Raw genomic sequence first — 12,031 nt, forward strand, 5'->3', positions numbered from 1 at the left:
TGTTTGTTCTGGACAGTGGCTGTATCCACGTGTCACTTTTCCAGCGCATCATTCCCAGCACACGAGACATTCCCATACAGCACAAATACACGCATGATACCAAATATACAACAGTATCACCTTTACCTCGTCTAGAGTATTTGTTGAGAAAAATTCCATGTTGCAGGCAGCTAAAATTTCATCGCCTGCTCCCCACCGCGCCGCCATTTTAGTTACAACACTCTCGCGCTGTGAAAATTCTTCTTCTATGAGGTTTAACGGTGGTTGGCATCCAATTTGTTGCATTACCGCCACCTACTAGACTGGAGTACAACTCCCTTCACACTCTAAATGTGTCGAATACAACTCCCTTACTTTGCTTGAAAAATAAAAATGTACTAAATAAATACCCTACCATCTAACACTACACTCACTAATTAAATTTTTTTATAAAATAAAATTAACACCACCCTACTCCACTAATTCAATGTATTTATTCCTACCTCATGACATCAACCTGAAAGGATGGAATATCACCACACACACTCTTCTGATGTCAAGTCTCACACACCCAAATACCTCTCTGCACCTGCCACCACAACCTACATTTTCTGCGACTTCCGTTCCATCTCTGCAGTACAGTTGATAACCATTGCTATAAATGCTAAAAATCCAATCTTACTGAAACTTATATCACTTTTTGGCCTATCCCTCTGTACTGGTATATCTCTACTACTCTCACCACTCCTCCCCCTTAACCCATCTTCCTCTACTTTCTTCACTGCCTCAGCATAAGACAACTTCTGCACTACTCTAACACTGGAAACCTCAACCTGCCTCTCTCGCACGGGACATGTCTGATCCCCAGCTCCATGGGTACTCCTACAATTAACACATTCCACTACTTTCCCCAATACTACACCTTCCTTTGTCTCATGCCCTTCTGCACACTTCTCACACCTTGGACCCTCCCTCCTACACAGTGCTGCCACATGCCCATAAGCTTGACACCTGTAACATCGTAATGTATTCGGCACATACGCTCGTACAGGATAACTTATATATCCTAACTTCACTTTGTCGGGCAAAGATCAACTTCAAAACTCAGAAGAACAGACAATGACTCTTCTGTTTCCCCCCTCTCGCCACCCTGTCTGCGTCACATCAAACGACGAGCATCACATACACCGGGAATCTTTCCCCTCAGCTGGTCAACTTTTAAATTTACTGCTACCCCAGTTATCACTCCTTTCATTGGTGCCCTTTTCTTGAGAGCTAAACAATTCACTTTTCTTGCCCCCATTCGTTTTACTCCGAGCGCATTCTCCCTCTGACCAACAGAAACACAAACAATTATCACTAGACCACTTATGCTTACCCTCACCAATTCCACATTACCCAACTCTTTTTCACTCACCATGAAACCATAAAATTTTCATTTCATGGATTAGCCAAAAGACAAGAGTCCACTTTTTCCATAAACTTCACTCCTACTGTCACAGACTCATCTTTTTCCTGATTTTTCCTCCGTTTTCCAAGTATATGTCTCCCTATGATAATATTGCACTACTCCTGACAACCATCTTGTTCTTGCTTTCTCTAGGGACTCCATTTCCACTGGGGGGCGCGTTCAGCAGGACGCAACCTTTTACGTCCCGTCCCAGCAACAAACTCCTCTGTGAAAATTAATCATCCTGATAGACCAAGACCGGCATAGGGACACGTGGTATTTGCATTCTCGGCTAAATTATGTACAGGGTCAGAGTTTAACTCCGCCCCTCAGCTAAATCTGGACAGGGCTTGAGCGGGAGATGGCGGAAGCAGAAGTGTCGTTTGAAGCTAAAAGCACGTCGAGTACAGTTAGCGAGAAAGATGAGTGGACAACAGTGAAGTCCAAGAATAGAACAAAAAGGGCAAGAATTGTTGTGGAAAATGAGTCTGATGAATCGTTGCTTGTTGGAGTACGTTTTTTTGGATAAGGATGTTTATTTGGGAAACTCTTTTGAAGTCACGAGGATGGTGAAGACGGCGTTGGGAAAAGTGGATGCAGTCAAAGTAACCAGGGAGTGGTATGGTATTGTTATCTCTGGCATCCCATTGGACATTGATAATCATTATCTTAGGCTAACAATTCCATGAGTAGTTCATGCACGTCACTTGACTCGTATGGGGAAAAGGAGCAAAGTTTATCTGTATTATTGATGTTTTTTGAAGAGTATTTACCACCTTATGTAAAGTTGGGATATACAGTATAAGATATGCCGCAAGTGTCACGCCCTGACCATAGAGAGCTGTTTATTCTCTGTTGGTTGGGGCGTGATAGTGACTAGGGTGGGTCATCTAGGTGTTTAATGGTTTATGTTGGCCTGGTATGGTTTCCAATCAGAGACAGCTGTTTATCGTTGTCTCTGATTGGGGATCATATTTAGGCAGCCATTTCCCCTTTGCGTTTCGTGGGATCTTGTCTACAGATAGTTGCCTGTGTGCACACCAGTTGCGTCACGTTTCGTTTGTGCTTTTGTTGTTTTGTTTGGTGAATTTCTGTTTATTAAAAGATGTGGAACTCTATGCACGCTGCGCCTTGGTCCGATTACTATGACGAACATGACAGCAAGAGCGTTTGTGCAAAACTCAATACTATGCAAGAAGTGTAAAAACTTTGGCCATGTGTCAAGTGTTTGCAGATGGAAGGAATATGTTATTAAAGAGTCTGTGAATATAAAATGTTGCAAATGTGGTGGGGAACATATTTCTCGAATTCTCTGAGTGACCTGTTAGGGTGAAAGAGGTTGAGCTGTCAAGGATCAGGGCTGTACAACAAATCTCTTATGTGGAGGTGGTGAAGAGAGTTGAAGGGGCAAAAGGCCACAGTTCTGAAGACGATATGGCGGTGGATGCACCTCAACCAGTTGCAATTGTTATATGTCAATCAAGTTATCTGGATACACTTATTATGAATAAGGTGGAATTTGTAGCATTTATAGCCACAGTTAACACGGATGGTTGCCGTTTTACGGGCTCCTAACCAACTGTGCTATTTTGTTTGTTCTTTCACATTGTTTGTAACTCATTTTGTATGTAATGTTGCTGCAACCATCTCTTATGACCGAAAAGAGCTTCTGGACATCAGAACAGTGATTACTCACCTCAAACTGGACAAAGATTTTTTTCTTTAAGGAGTCAGACACAAAGGATATACTGCTTTGTCAAGACAAGGCCCAAATCCCTGTCATCAGTGTGAAGAATTAGCCGACGAGAAGGTAAACCACCACTTCCCTCTGCTTGGCATCTGACCGTAAGGCGCTATAGAGGGTAGTGCATACGGKCCAGTACATCACTGGGGCCAAGCTTCCTGACATTCAGGACCTATATACTAGGCAGTGTCAAAGGAAGGCTCCAAAAATTGTCAAAGACTCCAGTCACCAAAGTCATAGACTGTTCTTTCTGCTACAGCACGGGAAGCGGTACCGGAGCGCCAAGTCTAAGACCAAAAGGCTCCTTAACAGCCTCTACCCCCAAGCCATAAGACTGCAGAAAAATTAAATAGTCCGGGCCATCCGGACTATTTACATTGACCCCCCCCCCCCCTTTTGTTTTTACACTGCTGCTACTCACTGTTTATTATCTATGCATAGTCACTTTACAAATGACCTCGACTAACCTGTACCCCCGCAATTTGACTCGGTACAGGTTCCCCCTGTATATAGTCTCATTATTGTTATGTAATTTTCTTGTGTTACATTTTGATTATTATTATTTCACTTTAGTTTATTTAGTAAATATTTTCTTAACTCTATTTCTTGAACTGCATTGTTGGTTAAGGGCTTGTAAGTAAGCATTTCACGGTAAGGTCTTACACCTGTTGTATTCGGCGCATGTGACAAATCAAATTAGATTTTTTTAAAACTGTACAAGTGTCCAAGAAGCTGGACATCATTATATCTGCAGCCGATATGTTTTTGTGCCTCCAAGACTTAACGCAGAAGCACTGCAAGGACTACTGTCGCCAGGAAATGTCCTGCTCTCACAGGATCCTTCTGAGCCTGTATTGGGACCTGAATAGAACAGAAAAGCAGCCTGATATAGTTTAATTCAAATTTTGTTATTGATAGTTTGTATGGCATTTTTCCTGTGTTATTTTTTTTTTATGGCAACATAGTTTCCCCTTCTGCCAGCCCTCAATTATCAAGCCCCTAAACCAGGGATGGGCAACTCCAGTCCTCGGGGGCTGGAGTGGTGTCACACTTTCTCCCCATCCCTTGCAAACACAGCTGATTGAACCAATTGAACCAATGAACAATCATGATTAGTTGATTGTTGGAGTCGGGTGTGTTAGCTGGGGCAAAAGTGTGACACCAATCAGGCCCCCAAGGACTGGAGTTGCCCATCCCTGCCCTGCCTTCACATATTGAAGGCTGTGCCGCATAGAGGTAAGCACATGTAGCGACAGTAATTGTGACAACATATTAAAACAAATCTAATATGACAATTGGGATTTCACGCTGCGTTGTACAAAAACCAGCCATGTGTGTGGGTGGCCTCTGGTCTCCCTACCGGAGAGGAGCGTCAGTATAGAAGAGGTGGAGCTGACAAAGAGAGGGAGGAATATGCGCTGGCACGCACAGAGTGACTCACCACCATCAGCAAGTATGTTAAGGAGGGGACTGTCCTCAGGAACTACGCAGATGTTTTGGCTATCCTGGTTAAGCTGAGACAGTTATTTTGCCAACCTGACCTATTGGGCAAGACAACTACACACACAGGTGTGGTGTCTGTGACTCCTGCAGAGTTGAGAGAACTTCTGATAGAGAGGCTGAGGCTGGGCAGTGGCTCTGATAAGGAGTGTGCTGTGTGTCTGAACGGTCAGTTTGCCCATCATCAAACACTGCACATGTCTACTGCAGACTCTGCCTCGCCATACCCCAAAATGACAAAGTTAAAACAGGTTTTTAGGAATTTTAGCAAATGTATTAAAAATAAAAAACAGAAATACCTTATTTACGTAAGTATTCAGACCCTTTACTTTGAGACTCAAAATTGAGCTCAGGTGCATCATGTTTCCATTGATTATCCTTGAGATGTTTCTACAACTTGATTTGAGTCCACCTGTGGTAAATTCAATTGATTGGACATGATTTGGAAATGCATTTACCTGTCACAACCTGCTCCAGAGCGCTTAGGACCTCAGACGGGGGCAAAGGTTCACCTTCCAACAGGACAACGACCCTAAAGCACACAGCCAAGACAACGCAGGAATGGCTTCGGGAGAAGTCTCTGAATGTCCTTGAGTGGCCTACCCAGAGCCGGGATTTGAACCCAATCTAACATCTCTGGAGAGACCTGAAAATAGCTGTGCAGCAACGCTCCCCATCCAACCTTACAGAGCTTGAGAGGATCTGCAGAGAAGAATAGGAGAAACTCCACAAATACAGGTGTGCCAATCTTGTAGCGTCATACCAAAAGAAGACGTAAGGTTGTAATCACTGTCAAAGGTGTTTTATAAAAATTTGCAAAAAAAATCTACACTAGTTTTTGCTTTGTCATTATGGGGTATTGTGTGTAGATTGATGAGAAAAAAAATAATTGAATCCATTATAGAATAAGGCTGCAACGTAACAAAATGTGGAAAAAGTCAAGGGGTCTGAATACTTTCCGAATGCACTGTAGATTATATCATGGAGCTGTAGACGTCTGGCTGTTTAAAGACCGGTTGAAGGAGACTGTTCTCACTGTTCTTTTGTTCTTTAATATGCTTTACACTTAGAGGCAATGTTTCCCCATTTGTGGAACCAAACAAATACACACACACAACAATGCCCATCTTTTAGAGCAGATGTTTCTAAAAATGTGTACGTGGGAATAAAGTTTGTGACAAACCAGAAAAAAATGGGGAAAAAGTCATGAAATTCTTCTGGGAATTGCCAGGGACCTTTACAATACAATATCACAATACATACTGTAGGTGCCGATACGATAAGTATTATGATTCTATCTCTATGTATTGCGATTTCGATACTGTTATTCGATGTTCCAAACATTTTGCTCACTATATGTCTGCTGCAGAGGGACAAGAGAGACCCATGAGAAAACAAGTTATGATCAGTCATGGAAATGCAAGAAATATTGCACAGTAAAAAGTAGAGGTCGACCGATTAATCGGAATGGCCGATTAATCGGGGCCGATTTCAAGTTTTCATAACAATCGGAAATCGGTATTTTTGTGCGCCGATTTGCTGATTTTTTAAAAATATATATATATYTWTTTTTTTACACCTTTATTTAATCTTTATTTAACTAGCCAAGTCAGTTAAGAACACATTCTTATTTTCAATGACGGCCTAGAAACGAGGCAGAACGACAGATTTTTAACCTTGTCAGCTCGGGGGATTCAATCTTGCATTGATTACATTGCACTCCACGAGGAGCCTGCCTGTTAGCGAATGCAGTAAGCTAWGGTAAGTTGCTAGCTAGCATTAAACTTATCTTATAAAAAACAATCAATCAATGACTGTCATTGCTCCAATGTGTACTTAACCATAAACATCAATGCCTTTCTTAAAATCAATACACAAGTATATATTTTTAAACCTGCATATTTAGCTAAAAGAAAWCCAGGTTAGCAGGCAATATTAACCAAGTGAAATTGTGTCATTTCTCTTGCGTTCATTGCACGCAGAGTCAGGGTATATGCAACAGTTTGGGCCGCCTGGCTCTTTGCGAACTAATTTGCCAGAACTTTACGTAATTATGACAACATTGAAGGTTGTGCAATGTAACAGGAATATTTAGACTCATGGATGCCACCCGTTAGATAAAATACGGAACGGAATAAACGTTTTGTTTTCGAGGTGATAGTTTCCAGATTAGTCAAAGGTATATGGCTGTCTCTTATACACATCTAGATGTGTATAAGAGACAGGTTATAAAATTGGCACGGTGATGTAAGCCTACACGAAACACAGACCTTATTTTAAGTGAATCTAAAAATATCCTATGGAATAAATGAAGGAACCGCTTTTCAGATTTTGCTAGGTGTCATGGGAATTATGACTCGCACTTTGGTTGTCAATTCTTACCATGCCCATTATTAAAATAGGATTTCCTGCATATAGAAATGACAGTTTTTGTTTTCAACATTCATCACAGGTAACTTAAACTCTATTTTTATTCAAACAGTTGAGAGTATTTGTCTCCTAAGCAGACTCTTCAGTATCATTGTCACTTCAGAGCTGTGTGTGTGTGTGTATTTATGTATTATATTAAGTTAAAATAAGTGTTAATTGTTCATTTAGTATTGTTGCAATTGTCATTATTACAAAAATGTGTGTGTGTGTATGATATATATATATAATTATTATTATTATTATTWTTTTTTAAATAAATTGTCCGATTAATCGGTATCTGCTTTTTTTGTCCTCCAATAATCGGTATTGGTATCGGCATTGAAAAATCATAATCTGTCGACCTCTAGTAAAAAGGCCTCTTCAATATTTATTTCTGGCTTTCATTATTGTCATGCCAAGCTAGAATTTGTACATTGTATTATCAGAAATGTAAAGTGTAGAAAGAGAGGTCTGTGAAGAGGGATGGGTTTCTTTAGGATTCAGATTAGGCATAGATGCTTGTAATGCCCAACTTGTTCAGTCATGATGATAACACTGACATAATAACATCATGACACCCCTCCAAGTCAACACCTACAATACCTCCTCATGTACAGTATACTCCAAATGCCATTCTGTTTGGGCTGTACTTTGTTAGATGAATATCTCACATTAAAATGCCCTCTTTCATATTTTCATTCTGTCTTTCATTAATGTCCTACATGATAAAATTGGATGCTGTTCACATGGGAAACCATCTAGACCAGGCTAAACATTTGTGTGATTTTGAGAGTCCATCTTTCATTACTGTACTGCATGTAAAATCTTTGGTTCAAGATTGTTTAGCTTAAATGTCCATCATGTTAATGAATTTAAGAGAAACAGCTTGACCTGGTATACTTTGGGGTCTAATATGTTGAGATAAGCGGTGTTGAAAAGTCTGGCATAGAATATGTACTCTAACCTGTGATCTGTGTAAGAGGCGATATCTTGTGAGAAATTGTCAGTTGTAACCCATTTGCCTGAGGCTTCCAGCCCTCTATCAAAATATAACAAGTCATATGAGCTTGAAAAGGGTTAATTAACAACCGTTTGGTTCAAAGATGTTGAGAAAAGTGGCTTTGAAGAGTCTGACATGGAATATCATGCTTAACCCTAACCTGTGAAAAATGTATGTACTACAACAATATCCTTTTTCTGGTTTACATCCAAACCTGTATTGTGTTTTTTGTTTTCACAGCCCTTTATGTAATGAGAATAAGGACAAGTGTCACATGATGGATTAAACATGTTTGGAGAATTTGTCATTGTGGTTCCCAACATGACTTCTTTGAGACATGCTATACATCATGAGAAAAATGCAGTTTAAAGCCATTCACCTTTGGATGAAAGTGTACAAGGTTTTCATTGTAATCCATTAGGGAGTCACATGATGACTGTGACCGTATGAATAAACCTGCTATTAAACATGTTTGGCATGTTGGGTTGGGTAGGTTACCTTCTAAATGTAATCAATTACAGTTACCTGTCCAAAATTGTAATCAGTTATTTAACTTTTTGATTGCACAAACTCAGTAACGTAATCTGAGGCAATAGAAGAAGACAAAAAATGTATGTTACCAATTGAACGACATCTATTGCAGGATTAATCAATGTTAAAGTTTACATAGCTGGCCATATATGGATGCAAAATTTTACTTTATGGGTTGGTTATGTAGGCTTTTTCTAACCCATTGCTTTCTACTAAATATTATAATACGATTAAATTATATCTCTATTGGAATGACTGGAATTCTGATAGACTTTGGTTTTTAATGAAAATGTTGTACCCCTTGATCTTTAAGAATAGGACTTGGAAATATGGAAGTATAGATTAGCCATATTGCTTTACCTGAGCATAATCCCAAAACAAATTATTTATTAGCCAGCCCTACTCTGTTGTTAATGATTTTGATGTCATGGAGGACTGATTGGGCTCATTGATTCGAGTTGAAAAATAAATGCTGCACTTATGGAATGGCATGCTTTGAGCACTACTCATAAGTGCTATTTACATGTGAAAAATGAATGCCTTATGCTGCATTAGATACAGGTCTATTGTTAACCTTTTAGTTGGTGACACTTTGATATCTTGATAATATGCAGCTGATTAAAGGGCAAATCCACAGATGAAACAATAACAAAACGGACACCCCGCCTCCGTTTTGGCAAAAAGTGTAACCACAGATTAATAGACAGAGCTATGGATGCAAGGACTGACCATCCATGATATCAAAATTATTATTTTAACTATGTTATGAGGCTATATAGTTTTGTTACATTTACAAAGTTTACAAACACTGGAGAAAAACAAGCTTATATTTTGGTGTGACAGTTGAACTAAGCTCATGAGGCATTTATAAGTTATATTCTTCAATAATCAATGGATATATACATATAATGTATAAAAAAAAAATAAAAAAAAATGGATGTAGCAACTACAGATTGACCCTTTAAGTCTAACGTGTGCAAGTTTGAGCATGTGTCCATTAGGCCTATGGATTTTTTTTTAATCAGCATGAATTAGATTTGAGCAATAAAAGCCCCACTTTTATTACAAAGGCTGGAATCCGAACTATGCAGCTGTTGCAACAGCGCATTTTTCACTGGCTGTCCACTGGTTTCAAGAACAATGATTGATAGGCAGCTTAAACTTCTTGAATTCAACCATTATTGGGTTCAAATACACATTTAAATTTGTGAACAGCCATCCACTACAACCACAATCCGTAAGGCGCGAATAGCTAAATGAGAGAGCAGCAGTGTGATTCACATCAATGCACTATGTAGATATCAATAATTAGCGATATCTGTATCACCATAGACTACACCACTGCTGTCATCTTTACCTCCAAGTGTTTATTCAAGTTGGATAATCTTTGGATGCCGACAGCAGTTGCACCATTGAACGGAACTGGAGCATCGTCATATAAATTCTCAATCAAATATATATTATGTATATATAATAAATATTATTTGTCTATTATTTATATTTTAAAGACATAAAACGTATCATCATTACTCATAAGGGGGTAAATCCAATAATTGGCTAGTGTCTACAACCTAATTTTGGCCAAAATTACCCGGAGATTATTACTGCTACCAAGGTTTCCTTTTCGCAAGCTATACGGAGGGTGCTCAAGCAAACAAACAGCAGAGACTTGAGGACACCATCCAACCTGGAACTGAGTGAGTAGTGTTTTGTCTTAAGCTATTTTGAGAGCCAAGAAGAAAATGAAAAATGACAAAATTGAAAAATAAAGTACATTTCAATTATATGTTTTACTTTATGGAGACTGAATGCTGAGTTAAGGCTGCCAGGCTTGCTAGTGCAGACCAGATACAACTTCAATTAGCCTCCAGCACACACGCACTGTTGGGGCGAGTGACTCTGAACTTACAATGGCTAGCCCCAAGTCGTTATATATTTAAAAAATATATTGTGCATTTTGCTATTTGCCTCATGATTCCTGCATGCTTTGTTGACTACGAACTTTCTTTACCCAACCGTGGGACAGACTGTGTTTGTTCCCACACTCAGGAATCTGACTCTATTGGTTACACAGACTTTTGGCCTCCCATCCTATTTGAACCACCTCTCGCTGGCTTTGTATTCATGTTACCTGATGAAATTGCTGTACAATATGATCTTGTTGCCATCTGATGCACATTCAGATGTCATAAATCAGCACTGCAGAGTATTCCCTGTCCTATGCCGTGCCTTGATTGTATTACTGTTGATGATATCTGGAAATGTGCATTTACACCCTGGCCCATCTACTGTTGCTAGCCCCAATTCTGACTTGTGCTCTGATATCTGCTTCACTGATTTCTGCTCTCGTAAAAGCCTGGGTTTTCTGCACATTAAAACACTAGAAGCTTATTACCTAAAATTGATAAATTAAAAGTGTGGGTTCACAGCTACAATCCAGATGTGTTGGTCATTACTGAGACGTGCTGTGTCAGTGTTTTGAATACTGATGTTAACCTTTCTGGTTATAACCTTTTTTGGCAAGACCGAGCTTCCAAAAGTGGTGGAGAGGCAATCTTTACCAAGGATCACCTTCAGTGCTCGGTTGTCTCCACCAAGTCTGTCCCCAAACAATTTGATCTGCTGGTTTTAAGCATTAAACTTTCAAATAGCTCTTTGTTGACTGTTGCTGGGTGCTATCATCCTCCATCAGCACCGGCCTGTACCCTTACCTGCCTTAAGCTCTCTCCTGGCCCCTTACACTAAGTCTGAATTTGTCCTGCTAGGTGACCTAAACTGGGACATGCTTAAACCACCCGACAGAGTCCTAAAGCAATGGGACTCCCTAAATCTTTTTCAGATTATTATCAATCCCACAAGGTATGACTCCAAACACCCAGAGGCTACTCTCCTCAATGTTATCCTCACAAATAATCCTGATAGGTATCAGTCTGGTGTTTTCTGTAATGACCTTAGTGATCACTGTTTTACAGCCTGTGTTCGTAATGGCTGCTCAGTGAAACGACCAGTCCTGATTTGTCATAGAAGCTTGCTAAAAAACTTTAATGTGCAAGCCTTCCTTCATGAACAGGCCTCTGTAAAATGGTATAGAATCTGCTTGATCCCATCAGTCGAAGGCGCTTGGACCTTCTTTTTTTGATATTTTCAGTGGTATTGTTAACAAACACGCCCCCATAAAGGAAATGAGAATTAGAAACAGGTTCAGCCCCTGGTTCGACCGTGATCTTGCAGAGTTACTCCACCTCAAGAATTGCACTTGGCGAAAGGCTCGGCACACGCATACTCAGGCTGACTGGCTCTCATTCAGGTAAATGTGAAATAAGTGCAATCAGACTACCAAAGTTAGTAACATTAAGGAACAGTTCTCTCTCTATGGATCTAACCCCTAGAAGTTCTGGAAAATGGTTAAAGACCTAGA

At 39.9% G+C, this 12,031-nt stretch overlaps 1 protein-coding gene across 2 annotated transcripts in view; it reads right to left on the reverse strand.

Moving 5' to 3' along the window:
* Positions 1–792, reverse strand: part of LOC111978040 (peroxisome proliferator-activated receptor gamma coactivator-related protein 1) — a 144,986-nt gene extending 144,194 nt beyond the window's left edge. For both annotated transcript variants that reach the window (XR_011481428.1, XM_024007802.3), the window contains exon 1: positions 127–792. Coding sequence is in view for 1 of the 2 variants with exons in the window: in XM_024007802.3 (XP_023863570.1) it covers positions 127–285 (159 nt within the window). In the remaining variant the exon portion in view is untranslated. The remainder of the gene's footprint in view (positions 1–126) is intronic.
* Positions 793–12,031: the final 11,239 nt, after the last annotated feature.

Source organism: Salvelinus sp. IW2-2015, linkage group LG18 (genome assembly GCF_002910315.2).
Source record: "Salvelinus sp. IW2-2015 linkage group LG18, ASM291031v2, whole genome shotgun sequence".
Lineage (NCBI taxonomy): Eukaryota > Metazoa > Chordata > Actinopteri > Salmoniformes > Salmonidae > Salvelinus > Salvelinus sp. IW2-2015.